General features: G+C 43.2%; 1 protein-coding gene across 1 annotated transcript in view; it reads right to left on the bottom strand.

The window, feature by feature from the left end:
• Positions 1 to 15,676, bottom strand: part of ARL13A (ADP ribosylation factor like GTPase 13A) — a 253,573-nt gene that overhangs the window by 123,947 nt on the left and 113,950 nt on the right. The window contains exons 4-5 of the mRNA XM_056540554.1: positions 6,804 to 6,909; positions 5,368 to 5,537 (exon numbers count right to left, since the gene is read on the bottom strand). Coding sequence (XP_056396529.1) covers positions 5,368 to 5,537; positions 6,804 to 6,909 — 276 coding nt within the window. The remainder of the gene's footprint in view (positions 1 to 5,367; positions 5,538 to 6,803; positions 6,910 to 15,676) is intronic.

Genomic DNA, 15,676 nt, shown 5'->3' with positions numbered 1-15,676 from the left:
TCAGACACTATATAATCTCTCTTCATGCTTCAGCCAACTCCAGGCTGTACAATTCAGACACTATATGGTCTCTTCATGCTTCAGCCAACTCCAGGCTTTTTCATTCAGCCACTATATGGTCTCCATATATTGACTGTGTATTGTAGGAAACATGTGGGTATCCTTAAATTACTCTCCCAGCATTATTGCCATGTTAATACTAGTGTTGCTCGCGAATATTCGCAATGCAAATTTTATTCGCGAATATCGCTTATTCGCGAATTCGCAAATATTCGCGAATATAGCACTATATATTCGTAATTACGAATATTCGGTTTTTTTTGTTATTTTTTTGTTGTTTTTTTTTCACAGTACACATCACAGTGATCACATCTCTCTGCTTCCAGCTTGTGAGGTGTAAAGAAGGCTCTAATACTACTGTGAGAGACTGGCGTGCGAATTTCCGCATATGTTAATTTTCGCATTATGCTACTTTTTGGATATGCTAATTTTTGCATATGTAAATTTTCGCATACGCAAATTTTCGCATATGCGGAAATAAAACGAGAATATTACGAATATGCGAATTTTGCGAATATATGATGAATATTCGGCCATATATTCGCGAATATGCGCGAATTCAAATATGGCCTATGTCGCTCAACACTAGTTAATACCAGTAATAAACGGAATATTGCCAAGGACTTGCAGAAACAGGGAACTGTGGATAGTGACCACCGGCTGTTGGAATTAACTGACTGTCCCTGGTGGTAGATTTACTATTTTGAAGTTCCTCAGTTCCAGTACGCTTTAAGTCGTTCATTCTTTGTTGTGGTTCTTAAGTTGCAGAATTAAGTTGTATCATGTTTTCCTGTTCCTCCGATGAGCTAATGTCACTGGAATACACAATACTCATATTGTCATCTAATGAAGGATCCTTTTCTTCAGAGAACGTATGTATCATTTTCTTATTTTGAATGTCAGGTAGTATTCTGAAATTTTCTGATTATAAAGGAATTTTGGAATCTGGGAAACTGGTAAAAATAAGTTTTTTTAAGAGTACTGTAGCACATTTTTCTGCCCTCATAAATGCATACCACATAACTACATCTAAGTAGTGTACTATTTTGTACCTGTTAATCTGTCAGGAGTCTATATTTTGTGAAAGGACAGCCAATAGTACACACCTGCTGCTGTTCTAGACAAATACTGTTTTAAGCATAGTGAAGCGTAGTGTACTCCCCTCATATACGCAATAAGTATGTCAGGAAGAGTATTTAAATTTCAATTTCAAAATCCTCATTGAAATGTAAGATTTTCAAATTTAGGTTTGTCTCCTCATGCTTCTGCCAACTCCAGGCTGTACCATTCAGACACTATATGGTCTCCTGATGCTTCAGCCAACTCCAGGCTGTGTCATTCAGCCAATATATGGTTTACTGATGCTGCTGGGCCTAGGTCTAAAACATTTTTATGGTAGCACTAGCTACCCTAAATCTTCAATTTAAATTTCAAAATTTGTCTTAGGTATTGTGAAGCCCTAGTGTCTCCTCATGCTGCTGCCAACTCCAGGTTGTGCCATTTAGACACTATATGGTCTCCTCATGCTTCAGCCAACTCCAGGCTGTGTCATTCGGCCAATAAATGGTTTACTGATGCTGCTGGGCCTGGGTCTGGGCCTACATTATTTTTATCATTTTACATTTTAACCATTTAAATGACGCACATCAGTGCCAGCTCCGATGTCAGTCATTAGCGAAGATGTCAGCTGCTAATAGCGTGGGCCCGCGACATATTCCCCTCACCCAACCTATGAAGTACCGGTACGGAAAGTTAAGACCAAAATGGGCTGTGTCCTTAAGGGGTTAAAAAGAATGGAAACAACTATTTGATAATAAATGGCTACATATGATTATTATCCTTATATAAAGGACAATTATTTTTCTTTGCGTGATCAGTTATATTTTTCGAAATTAGCACGCCCCCTCCCATAGACTTGCATCGAGGGGGCGGGGTGTGATGTCATGAGGGGGTTTGGCCCCGGACTGCTGGGACGTGGGTCACAACTGTACGACTTTTTTCAATTCTGACCACTGTCACTTTATGCATTAATAACTCTCGGATGCTTTTACCATTTATTCTGATTCCGAGATCTTTTTTTTCGTGACATATTCTACTTTAACATAGTGGTACATTTTCGTCGTTACTTGCATCCTTTCTCAGTGAAAAATCCCCAAATGTCATAGAAATTTTTAAAATTTTGCATTTTTCTTACTCTGAAGCTCCCTGCTTGTAAGGAAAAGTACATAGTACAAATGTACATAGTGCACTCACATTGGGGGTCTTTTTTTTTCCCTTTTACCTCTTTAGAAAATAAAAAGTATGGGGCAACTCCAGCAGGTTAGTGTAAAATTTTTAATTTTTTTACACTAACAGGCTGGTGCAGACCCCAACTTTTCCCTTTCATAAGCAGCAAAAGGAGAAAAAGATCGCCAAATTGTCGTGCAATTGCTCCCGAATACGGAAATACCCCATATGTGGCCCTAAACTAATTCCTTGAAATACGACAGGGCTCCGAAGTGAGAGAGCACCATGCGCATTTGAGGACTAAATTAGGGAATGCATAGGGGTGGACATAGGGGTATTCTACGCCAGTGATTGCCAAACAGGTTGCCTCCACCTGTTGCTAAACTCCCAGCATGCCTGGACAGTCAGTGGCTGTCCGGAAATGCTGGGAGTTGTTGTTTTGCAACAGCTGGAGGCTACGTTTTGGAAACACTGCCATAAGATACTTTTTCATTTTTATTGGGGGGGACCATATAAGGGTGTGTATATATAGTGTTTTACCCTTTATTATGTGTTACTGTAGTGTAGTTTTTTTATGGTACATTCACACAGGTGGGGGTTTGAGCCTGCAGCGGAAAATTTGCCGCAGCTCAAACTTGAAGCAGGAAACTCACTATAAACTCGCCCGTGTAAATGTACCCTGTACATTTACATGGGAGGAGGGGGTCAAACCTCCAGCTGTTGCAAAACTACAACTCCCAGCATACACTGACAGACTGTGCAGACTGACAGACTGACAGATCAGTAAATGCTGGAAGTTGTACTTTTGCAACAGCTGGATGCACACTGGTTGGAAAATACTGAGTTAGGTAATCGAACCTGTGTGCCTCCAGCTGTTGCAAACTACAACTTCCAGCATTTACTGATCGCCGAAGGGCATGCTGGGAGATGTAGTTTTAGAACAGCTGGAGATATGCAACTACAACTCCCAGCATGGCGAGACAGCTGTTTGCTGTTTGTGCATGCTGGGATTTGTAGTTGTGCAAGATTTAGTGTGCCTCCAGACTGCAGCCCTCCAGCTGTTGCAAAACTACAAATCCCAGCATTCCCAGACAGCAAACTGCTGTATGGGCATGCTGGGAGTTATAGTTTTGCAAGATCTAGAGGGACACAGTGATCTCAAAACTGTAGCCCTCCAGCTGTTTCAGAACTACAAATCCCAGAATGCCCAAACAGCTGTCAGGGCATGCTGGGAGTTGTAGTTTTGCAACATATGGAGGGCTACAGTTTAGAAACCACCATATAGTGGTCTCAAACTGTAACCCTCCAGATGTTGCTAGGCAACTCACCGGCTTCCGTAGTCTGCAGCAGGGAGCCAGCCGCACGTCATCGCCACCCTTTGATTGTTGCCCGCTGCTGCCACCCATCACCGTTGGTTCCCCCGTTTGGCCCGGACTTCTGTGGGTTGGCAGAACGGGGGAAGCGAACTCTAACACCCCCCCCCCCCCCGATCTGCTATTGGTCAGTCGCTTCTGAGCGACCAATAGCAGGGATAGGAGGGGTGGCACACCTGCCACCTCACTCATATCCCTTCAGGGGGATCGGGATTTGTCTTGGACAGGCTTGATCCCCTTTATTCTCCGGGTGTTTGACCTGGGATCGCGCAGATCGCCGGTCTAAATTGACCGGCGATTTGTGGTGATCGCCAACATAGGGGGGTTTCAGGACCCCCCTCGGCGATGTGCCGGGATGCGTGCTGAATGATTTCAGCAGGCATCCCGGTCCAGTCCCCGATTGGCTAGTGGTGGGGACCGAAATTCCCACACCCTCAGTCCTTAAGGACTCTAAAACGGGGGCATATGGATACGCCCTCAGTCCTTAAGGGGTTAAGCATACTAATTTTGATGCATGTAGTTATAATTTAAAAAAAAGTTAAAATAAAATAAAGCCTACATAAATTGGACCTTGTAAACATATGGACCTACAGAATAAAGATTAGATTTTTACCGAAAAGTGCACTGCATAGAAACGAAGCCCCAAAAGTTACAAAATGGTGTGGTTTTTTTTTTTTCAATTTCATTCAACAATTTTTTTTTGTTTTGCTATAAATTTTGGTATGAAATTATTGATGTATTTACAAAGTACAATTGGTGACTGTAGGTTCAAAACTGAAAGTGTTATGATTTTTAGACCGGGAGGAGGAAAGTGCTATAAACAAAAATTGGCCTGGTCTTTAAGGCCAAAATGGGCTTGGTCCTTAAAGGGGTACTCTGCCGCTAGACATCTTATCCCCTATCCATGGATAGGGGATAAGATGTCTGATCGCAGGGGTCCCGCTGCTGGGGACCCCCGCAATCTTTCCTGCAGCACCCCGAGTCATCAGCTTTCTGGAGCTAAGTTTGCTCTGTGGCTGATGGCAGGGGCCGGCGGTTCCTGATGTCATGGCTCCGCCCCCTCGTGACATCACACCCAGCCTCCTTAATGTAAGTCTATGGGGGATGTGGCAACAGACATGCCCCCTCCCATAGACTTGCATTAATGGGGCGGGGCATAACGTCATGAGGAGGCAGAGCCATGATGTCTCGAACTGCCGATCCCTGTATCGTGAGTCATCAGTCACGGAGCAAACGGAGCTCTGGAGAGCTGATGACTCAGGGGCTGCAGGAGAGATTGCGGGGGTCCCCAGCAGCAGGACCCCTGCGATCAGACATCCATGGATAGGAGATAAGATGTCCAGGGGCAGAGTACCCCTTTAAGTGGTTAAAGGGTTATTCCAGAGGGAAACATTTTTTTTATCAATTCAATGGAATAATGCTTTAAAGTGCCATAAGGCCAAGAGTTACTCAAGAGATGTAAGAAGTGAAATATTGGATAGTGAATAATTTTTTAAAAAATATTTACACATACAAAATATGAATCACTGAGTAGCAATAATATATAAAGTGCAAAGTTATGTATTTGGTTATAAGACCTTGAGAATGAATCAATTAACAAAGCATAAAAAGAGTTCTCTTGGTCACATATTTTGCTGCCTTGTTGTAAGGTCATAGCTTACAGTATGGCTCTCAAATGATTGTTTTATATTACCTGTGATTTTGAGGCCTCGCAGATGTTCTATGGTAAATATTTTCTTTTTGCTCTGCGCTATCTTGTATTATACGAGCACTGAGAGTAGAATAGCTGATGGCCACAGATCGTAAGACCCAACGCAAACCTTTTAGAATAGCCCAGTCATGATTCGAATGAAAGTCTGTGCTTGCTGAACATGGTTCCTATATTATGAAATATGGACACAAATATTATCAAACACTTTGTTGTTGTATTTGGTTATAGTAATATAAGATTGTATTTTTCCAAGTGCCATCTGGTATCTATTATTTCTTACAATTAATAGGAGATTTATCAAAACCTGTGCAAAGGAAAAGTGGAGCAATTGCCCATAACAACCAGCCAGATCATTTCTTTCATGTTAAAATTATATAATAGCGCTCCATGGTACAGTACTCTGAAAAGAAAGAGAGAGATGAATAAAAGCTAATATTACACAATCACCAGATCCAGTTGTGCAACATTGGCACGACTCTGAGGTACAAATAATGTACAGCTTAGAGGAAATCCTCCAACTCCTTTGAGAAATGAACAGCGCAGATTGCACGACAGGTAGATGACAATTCTTCGTGTGAGGTATGAACTTTTTATTATTCAACATGTGACACGTTACCAGGTCAGTCCCACATCTTCGTCAGACATATCTTTGCCTGACAAAGAGGTCGGACAAATCTGGAAATGTGTCGCATGTTGAATAATAAAAAATGTATACTTCATACAGAGAATTGTCATCTACCACTACCACTTTAACCACCACTGTCGCCCAACCTGCAAATTTTTATTTATTTATTTTTTAAGAAAGGTCTCTAAAAACTAAAAGAAGCAATCTAATTGATTGCTATGGGCAACTGCTCCCCTTTTCCTCTGCACAGGTTTTAATAAATCTCCCCATAGATTGCTTACACATAAATATTTTAATGGTCTGACAAAGTAGGTGCTAACCTAGGAAACAGGCTTGCATGAAGCTGTTCCCGGCATTTTATTTCATGTAAGATGTCTCCGATTAAATAAAGAGGAAGTTGAAAGAATTGATGTGGTGAGTGCCATCCTCTCTATATACATGTTATTGGATGTAGCATTATGGGCAATACAGGACTAAGCACCCCCGCTATCACACTTAACCCTGCACAGATCGAGGAACACAGACACCTACAGACATGATTGCACAGAGGTCTATATAACACAGTGCCAGACATAACATTCTATATCTGCTCTCAGTATTTTAATATTTCTGTTTTTAGAAAAATACAGTTGTCAACATTGGTTGTAAAGTTACAGGTTATATGATACTTAATTTTATGCAATAATATACTATGATAATTATTACAGCAGAATTAAGTTTTATATTGAGACCTGTAAGTCTTGCTTTATTGTATAGCTAGGGACTTATTATTCAATTTATTTCAACCATAAAATTGAAGGAAACTTACAATTCTGCATAGAGTTTTATTTTCATTTGCCAGTTTTTCTAATGACAGCATCTCAATTATCTCACTTGGAAGAAGCGCAGAAGCTTGGTCCTGTTTATTTGCCAATCTGAAAAGAAGAAATGTCTGAAATGAGAATGGGTATATTATATTTTCATTAACAAGGCTTAGTCAACATAACTGATTTTTATGTTCAAACATGTGGAGCACTAAAGATCATGTAGACGCAAGTCAAAATGCTGTATAAACTTTTCAAAAACATTTAGGATATGTTCACAGTGAGGAATTTTCACTGAATTTGCCACAAAAATAACTGGCAAATGCAAAGTCCTATTGACTAATAGGCTTCTGCAGGCAGATTCTGGCCCAATCTTTTTTTTTTTTTTTGGGGGGGGGGGTTTGGTGGCTGGCAGCTAAGATAGCTGCTTAGTTGTAATACTCTCAGAGACTCTCTGCTCCTTTTTAGCTTACCGCAGCTCACATTGACTCCATACCACAATGCCACACATTGTACCACTACCTGCATCCCTGATTCTTCTTACCACCATAAATGGTGAGTTCAGCCTCTCTCTCTTCTCAGGAGACCTCCAACCTAGTTGGCATGCATATGCCCTCAGGCAGCGCCATTTAAATTTACAGCCTTGCAGTGTTTACAGCAGACACAGTTTTCATCTTTACTGCCTGAGTTCACTGCCTGGATTTTCACTCGCACCTCTGGACTGTATAGACAATTCCCAGTCTTAATGCTCCGGTACTAGACAAATCATCAAACATCTGGGTTTTCACATCCCTAAAATATATAGAATATCTACTCTGTCATAGTTGGCAGCCTCTGGAAAGCTGCCATACTGCTTTTACCAGGCTTTCCATAAAACTTCATATAGAGAAGTGCCGTTTTGCTATTGATTTACCTGAGACTATGTGATTCTGGAATCTTGATACTTTCTTAGCTAGATTATAAGTGTGTATGTTATGACTACGAAAAAGGATTAATTTAGGACCTCAAGGAAGTTTGCAGAGTTTTACTTTGCTGCACACCCACTTCATGGGAATGACTCTATGGGAGAGATAGATGCCACTGATCAACCTTCATCCCCACCGGTTGATCATACTACGAGTGGAAAGAGGCCGTGGCAACTTACTCCTCATGAACCGTAGGGAAACAAAGGCCCAGCTCAAAAAAATTTGCCTCAATAGTCTGAAACCAGTACCACCAAAGCATCAATCTGGTTCTCATAAATTAAAAAATCTTCCTTCCACTGAAGCTCTTTTTTACAAAAGCTTCTCTCAAAACATGCTTCTAATGCTCCAGAATAATATTTCCTCTCATGTAAAGGACTTTTAATCTTCAATCAAACATAGATACCTAAGTCATCGCAGTGTATATCCAACAAATTTGCTCTCAGACACATGTGAAGGTAACTGCATCAATAACAACAAATAACCCCAAAGGAGGTCAATATTCCTTCTTACTCATATGTCCTGTTGTTTAAAATATAATTGTTGTTTTTAAACTAATAGGTGAGTATACAAATAAGTAGCAGAGTGCACTATGGCCCATAATGTCCTACAAGATGCTCATAATGACTTGGAAGAAGATGTTTCCTGGTTCAAAGCAAAAAAAAATCTGATGAAAAAGATTGCTCTAGACATAATAATGAAAGTGAGGGGGGGGGGGTCGTCTTGGTAGAAGACACTTCTTCGATCACCTACAGATTTGGATCTTACCATAGACAGAGAGCACAGAATCCCAAAGTCTAATGCAGGACATACTCATGCTCCAAAAGACCTTCTAGTTAGAGTCCACTTCTACCATGTCAAAAGTTGGTTGATGTGTAAAGCAGGAAGGAGAGGCACTCTTTCTGATCCTTACGCTAAAGTTGTTTTCTATGCAGATCTATTTGCCGTTATTCTACTAACAATTTGCTCCACTAACATAAGCCTTTCAGGATACAAATGGAGATATCCAACCAAGATTTTGACTTTGCCGCTTTGCCGAGGGGGTGGCTTGCCGCTGATGGAGTAGGTTGCACGAGTCCTGAGCTCCGCTCCGCCGTTGGACTAAAGAGTGGTATCCTGTACTGCTATAGCCCTAAAATCTGTCCTGGACCACAAACTCCCACAATCAGCACTCTCCGGACTCACAGGTGCCTGATGAAGACCCTCCGCTCTATGTCTGGTGATGGCTCTGGACTCCGGCCGTGGCCGCCATTACTGACTGTGTGTGCGGTGGGACTCCTCACTGAGCACACGCCGACTGCCACAGAAGAACCTTGCCAGGACCCCTACAGCTAACTGGCAGCTCTGGACTGCACCTCCTTGGCTCCGAACCTCTATGCGGTGACAGACCTCTACAGCCGTGACCACCGCTGTCCCTGGGCATACAAACAGCAGCTGCCATTACAGCCTGAGCGCATGGTGCACTCATAACAGTGCATGCACCTGCTACTCTCAGCCATAACCACATGTAATGCGCTTCCTTAACCCCTTAAGGACCCGGGGTTTTTGCACTTTTGTTTTTTCCTCCTTTAAAAAATCATAACTCTTTAAATTTTGCACCTAAAAATCCATATGATGGCTTATTTTTTGCACCACCAATTCTACTTTGTAATGACATCAGTCATTTTACCCAAAAATCTACGGAAAACAGGAAAATAAATTAATGTGCAACAAAATTGAAGAAAAAACGCCAATTTGTAAGTTTTGGGGGCTCCTGTTTCTACAAAGTACATTTTTCAGTACAAATGACACCTTATTTTTATTCTGTAGGTCCATAAGATTAAAATGATACCCTACTTATGTAGGTTTGATTTTGTTGTACTTCTGAAAAAAATCATAACTACATACAGGAAAATGTATACGTTTAAAATTGTCATTCTTCTGACCCCTATAACTTTTTTATTTTTCTGCTTATGATCTAAGTTTTTAGCTGTACAATTTTGGAATTTTTTTGCGCGTACGCCACTGACCGTGCGGTTAAATTAATGATATATTTTTATAATTCAGACATTTCCGCATGCAGCGATACCACATATGTTTCATTTTATTTTTACTTACACTGTTTTTTTTTTTAAATGGGAAAAGGGGGGGGGATTGAAACTTTTATTAGGGAAGGGGTTAAATGATCTTTATTAACTTTTTTTTCACTTTTTTTTGCAATGTTATAGCTCCCATAGGGGACTATAACACTGCACACACTGATCTTTTACATTGATCAATGGTTTCTCATAGGAAACCATTGATCAATGATTTTGCCGCTTGACTGCTCATTACTGGATCTCAGGCACTGAGCAGTCATTCGGCGATCGGACACCAGGAGGCAGGTAAGGGGACCCTCATTGTGTCCTATAGCTGTTGGGGATGCCGCAATTTCCCCGCGGCAATCCCAAACAGCCCCATGAGCTAACCGGCATTAGCTTATTTTCACTTTAGACGCGGCGATCAACTTTGAACGCCGCGTCTAAAGGGTTTATAGTGCGCAGCACTGCGATCAGTGCTGGGTGCTATTAGCCACAGGTCTCAGCCATTACTAGGTGCCGGGCCCAACCCGCTATAACACCCTGGCCCTGCGTTATAGAACGGGAGCGGACTCATGACGTACCGGTAAGTCATGGGTCCTTAAGAGGTTAAAGCCGGATTCATTTATAGAAATCAGCACCTGAGGTCCCAACTTCTGCAGCTCACAGACCTACAGTACTCACAGCTATACCCGACTTCTATTACATCCCCCCTGTCCTACCTGCAGCTACCACACAGGGTTGGGTGTAAAGAAGATATTATACTTATATTGGAGGGCTATACAAATATCACATGCCCTTGCTTTGAATATCACTAAACTGCAGCTGAAACTGCAACAGCCATTTAACTCTCTATTCCCTGCTTGATGTATACCTATATTCCTTCATCCTAGGCTCCTTACGTTAATTGCTCTACAATAAAAGCTGAGATATTGAAGTGACTTGTGAGGACTTCTCTACAATAACCTATCTTGAGCAATGTCTCTGTTCTGGATATACAACAACTAAATACGTACTGCTCACTGTCACGCACCTCGATGTAGGCTGTCATGAAGCTGGAAGTGGATCCTTCACCTGTGTGGCAGATGACTCGGACCTTATCGGAGAGCAGTGTCTAAGGTGCCGCTGGTCCCGCTAAGGAGTCTAAGGTGCCGCTTTCACCAGAGCCCACCTCAAGGCAGGATGGTCTTGCTGTGGCAGGCGGCACCCAGGTTGTTACTCCTGACACGGCTCGACCACACAGGTAACTGGGCAAGGCAAGGTACCGAAGGATGAGGCTGTAGTGTAGTCAAACGTAGCTGCAGGTCAAGGCAGGCAGCAAGGGTTCATAGTCAAAAAACGTAGCAGGAAGGTCTGGACACACGGGAATAGCAAAACAGGCATTGGGAATGCTTTCTCTAAGGCAAATGGCACTAAAGATCCGGCAGAGACGTGTAGGAGGTGCAGGGATTTATAGAGTAGTGCCAGGTGTTACACATAATTATGGGCATACTGGCCTTTTAAATTTCAGAGCTCCGGCGCGTGCACCCTAGGAGACAGGGAAACGCACGCCGGAGCTGAGACACAGTGGAGGAGGTGGCAGAGGAGCATGGTAAGTGACGGGCCGGGATTCGCATGCGGGCGCAGGGAGAAGGAGAGATGTCCCTTTGAGAAAAACGGTTGAAGATGGCTGGTTTCAGGAGGGAAACATGGAAGGAATTTGGGATAGAGGAGGGAAGATGGAGGGAATAAGCCACAGGATTGAGCCGTTTCTTGACTTTATAAAGACTCAAATAACGAGGACCTAGTTTTTAACTGGGTATCTTGAAACGGATTTATTTAGTAGAAAGCCAGACTTTGTTGCCAGGAGAATATTCAGGAGGAGGACGTCTCTTCTTGTCTCCCTGAAATTTCCTGCGAGGAGTAGCCTGTAGAAGTGAAAGACGTGTCTTTTGCCAGATGGAAGAAAAATTCCGTACTTGTTCATCAACAGCAGGAAATCCAGAGGAAGATGATAAAGGATGAGGAGGATGAGGGTGAAGTCCATAGACCACAAAAAAGTGAAAAGCACCTGTGGAATCGGAATCCTTGTGGTTGTAGGAGAATTCTGCCCAAGGTAGCAGATCGACCCAGTCATCTTGACGCGCAGAAATAAAATGGCGTAGATAGTCCCCCAAAACCTGATTCACCCTCTCGACCTGTCCATTGGATTGTGGATGGTAAGCCGAGGAGAAATCCAACTTAATTTGTAGACGTGAGCATAGGGCCCGCCAGAATTTAGAGACAAACTGAACCCCTCGGTCAGAAACAATATGGGAAGGTAGTCCATGCAAACGAAAGATATGATGATGAAAAAGCTTGGCAAGCTGTGGTGCTGATGGAAGGCCAAGTAGCGGTACAAAATGAGCCATTTTAGAAAATCGATCCACTACCACCTATATTTCAGCATTACCATGGAAAGATGAAAGGTCTGTAACGAAATCCATGGCAATATCAGACCAAGGAAGCTCAGGAACTGGCAAGGGCTGAAGCAGACCTGTTGGCTTGTATCGGGGAGTCTTGTCCCGGGCACAGACTGAACAGGACTGAACAAAATAAACGACATCCTTTTTCAAAGTTGGCCACCAATAATATCTGGAGATGAGCTGTAGGGACTTACAAATACCAGGATGGCCGGCCAGAAGAGAAAAATGTCCCCATTTCAAGACTCGGAGTTTCATACGAGGAGTTACGTAACTTTTTAGAAATGAGACGCTCCGGTGGCATAATAAGCTGTGGAAGAGATTCACCATCGTGCACATCGGAAGACCTGGAAATAGCGCCAGCTCAGACATTCTTTTCTGCAGGACGGAAGTGGATGAAGAAGTTGAATCTGGAGAAAAATAAAGACCATTGGGCCTGTCGTGGGTTGAGACAATGGGCAGACTGAAGATAAAGCAAATTCTTGTGGTCTGAATAAATTGTGACAGGATGTACCGAGCCTTCCAAGAAGTGAATCCACTCTTCTAAGACCAGCTTAATGGCTCGCGATCTCCAATAGTATAATTTCTCTCCGCAGGGGAGAAGGTTTTAAAGAAAAAGCCACAGGTTAAAGTTCTTCCCTTAGTAGATTTTTGTGTTAAAACTGCCCCAGCTCCAACTGAAATAAAAAAGCACAAACGGATGCACTCCGTAGTGTAACACCAGAGTGTAATCGGTAACGCTAAATGTAAACTGCGCTAACCGCAAGGAGTTGTACTACAGCCAAGTACAACAATGGAACAAGATGTTTCATCAAGATGTCTCTGCAGCTTTTTCCCGCTGGGGTAAAAACATGATGAGAACAGATAATCTCCAGACAGCAAAGCGGGATGGATAGGAGCGCTGAGACAAGGTAGAGGTTTAAAATGGTTTATTTCCCATCATGCAACGCGTTTCACGGTTACCCGCTTCCTCAGCTCCAACTGAGGAATCATCCACTTCCAAGTAAAAGGGCTTGTTAGCATCAGGTCTAGATAAAACAGGAGCAGAAGCAAAGGCGGGCTTCAACAGTTGGAGGGCTTTTTCAGCCTCTGGTGTCCCCACCTTTGTATTAGCCGTCTTTTTGGTAAGGGAGACGATGGAAGCTACCAGAGTAGAGTAGTGAGGTATAAATTGTCGATAGTAGTTGGCAAAACCAAGGAAGCGCAGGGTCGCTTTCAAACCAGAAGGCTAAGGCCAGTCCAGAACTGCAGACAACTTGTCGGGATCCATTTGAAGATCTTGACTTGTAACAATATTGCCAAAGAAAGGAAGACTGTTTTTTTCAAAAGTGCATTTTTCAAGATTGGCATAGAGACGATTTTCACAGAGACGCTGTAAGATTTGGTGGAGGTAGGAGCGATGTGATTGAATATTGGGCGAATAGATGAGTAAGTCATCCAAATAGACAACGACACAGGAGTATAGAAGATCTCAAAAAATAACGTTGACGAACTCCTGAAAGACTGCTGGAGCATTGCAGGGTCCAAATGGCATGACAAGATACTCGAAATGTCCATCACAGGTATTAAACGCAGTCTTCCATTCGTCCCCTTTACGAATACAAATCAAATTATATGCCCCACAAAGATCAAGTTTTGAGAAGAATTTGGCACCTCTCAGGCGATCAAATAATTCTGAGATTAGAGGTAGTGGATAGCGGTTCTTTACAGTAATTTTATTCAAACCATGGTAGTTAATACAAGGTCGTAAAGAACCATCTTTTTTCTCAACGAAGAAGAACCCAGCTCCGGCAGGAGAAGAGGACTTCCTGATAAACCCCTTCCAAAGGTTTTCTTGGATGTAGTCTGCCATGGCCTGGGTTTCTGGAACAGACAAGGGGTAAATTCTGCCTCTGGGAGGAGTGGTGCCGTGCAGTAAATCTATAGGGCAATCGTAGGGATGGTGTGGAGGCAATATTTCAGCTTGCTTTTCGCTGAAGATGTCAGCAAAGTCCTGGAGGAAAGAAGGAAAACCCGGGCAGAGGTCTAGAAGTTGGTTTCAACTTAGTTACAAGTTCATGGATACAATGGCTGTTATAATGTGGACCCCAGTGTAGGACTTCTCCAGTTTTCCAATCCAGCTGTGGGGTATGGAGCTGTAACCAAGGTAGACCAAGCAGGAGAGGAGAAGTACAGTGTGGGAGTACATAGAAGGACACGTTCTCCTTATGTGAGGCTGCTCCGACCTGCATCGACAGGGATTCTGTGCAGTATAGCACTGTACAGTCCAGTCTTTCTCCATTGACCGTACAGATGTACAGGGGTTTCAGGAGGTGGAACACAGGCAGACGATACTTATGCACAAGTGAGGCATCAATAAAGTTTCCCGCAGAGCCAGAGTCCAGGAAGGCCAGAACGGAGATAATCTCTTTTGGACTGTAAAATTTAAGCATGGAGAGGAGGAATTCACACCTAAGGAGGCCTCTACTAACCCTAGGTGCGAGCGTTTCCCTGTGGCTGAGGGCACAGAGGACAATTCTTAAGAAGTGGTCTGCACTGGTGCAGTAAAGACAAAGATTTTCGGTTCGTCGAAGGTAGCGCAGAGAGCTTCATTATTCCAGGACAACTCCGACGCTAGAGTTCAGAACCGGATGGCTTACTTGCCAACAATGGAGTTGCCCCGAGAAAGATTCAGCAGAGCCTTCTCTGCGGAGGAGGCTCGAGCAGGTTCCCCAAAGACAGTACGAAATTCCGTCAAGAATGCCTGGAGATTAGTAGTGATGACATCACTGTGATCCCTTAGCGGGGTTGCCCAGGCCAAAGCCCTTTCAGATAGGAGACTAATGACGAAAGCCACCTTTGCACGTTCCGTGGAGAACTGATTCGTCATGAGTTCAATGTGATGGAGCACTGCGTCACAAAACCATGACAGGACTTGGGATCTGCCTCATATTTTTCTAGAAGTGACAAACGGAGCTTGGTTCCGGAGGAGACTGCAGCAGCGGGAGGCTTTCCTGGAGCTGCAGGAGGAAGCTGAGGCTGTGGCAGTTGCTGCTGAGCAGAAAGCAACTGCTGCATCATGGAGAATAGCTGGTTAAGCTCCTGTGCCTGCTGGGCCAACTGCTGTGACTGGAGTGCTACGATAGATGCAAGTGTGGTGTCCCGGTACCGTATTGCATCCAGTACCTAGTGTAGAGGTCCCCAAAGTCAGAGTAACTACATTCAGGTAGGGTTCCTCAGGTGGGACAGCCCCTAGTCGCCTCTCCTTAAGTTTAACTTGTATATTAATAAATGTATGTATTAGTAATTCTATCTATATTATATAGGAATGTATAGTACTTACCTTGTTCAGTATCGCAGGACCTTCGGTCATGTGACCAAACTAGTGACCTCTATGGTATGTTGCAGGACCTTAGGAGGTCCTTGGGTCACGTTTTAC

The sequence above is a fragment of the Hyla sarda genome, chromosome 9, assembly GCF_029499605.1.
Source record: "Hyla sarda isolate aHylSar1 chromosome 9, aHylSar1.hap1, whole genome shotgun sequence".
Classification (NCBI taxonomy): domain Eukaryota; kingdom Metazoa; phylum Chordata; class Amphibia; order Anura; family Hylidae; genus Hyla; species Hyla sarda.
This window is presented reverse-complemented; position numbering and strand designations above follow the sequence as displayed.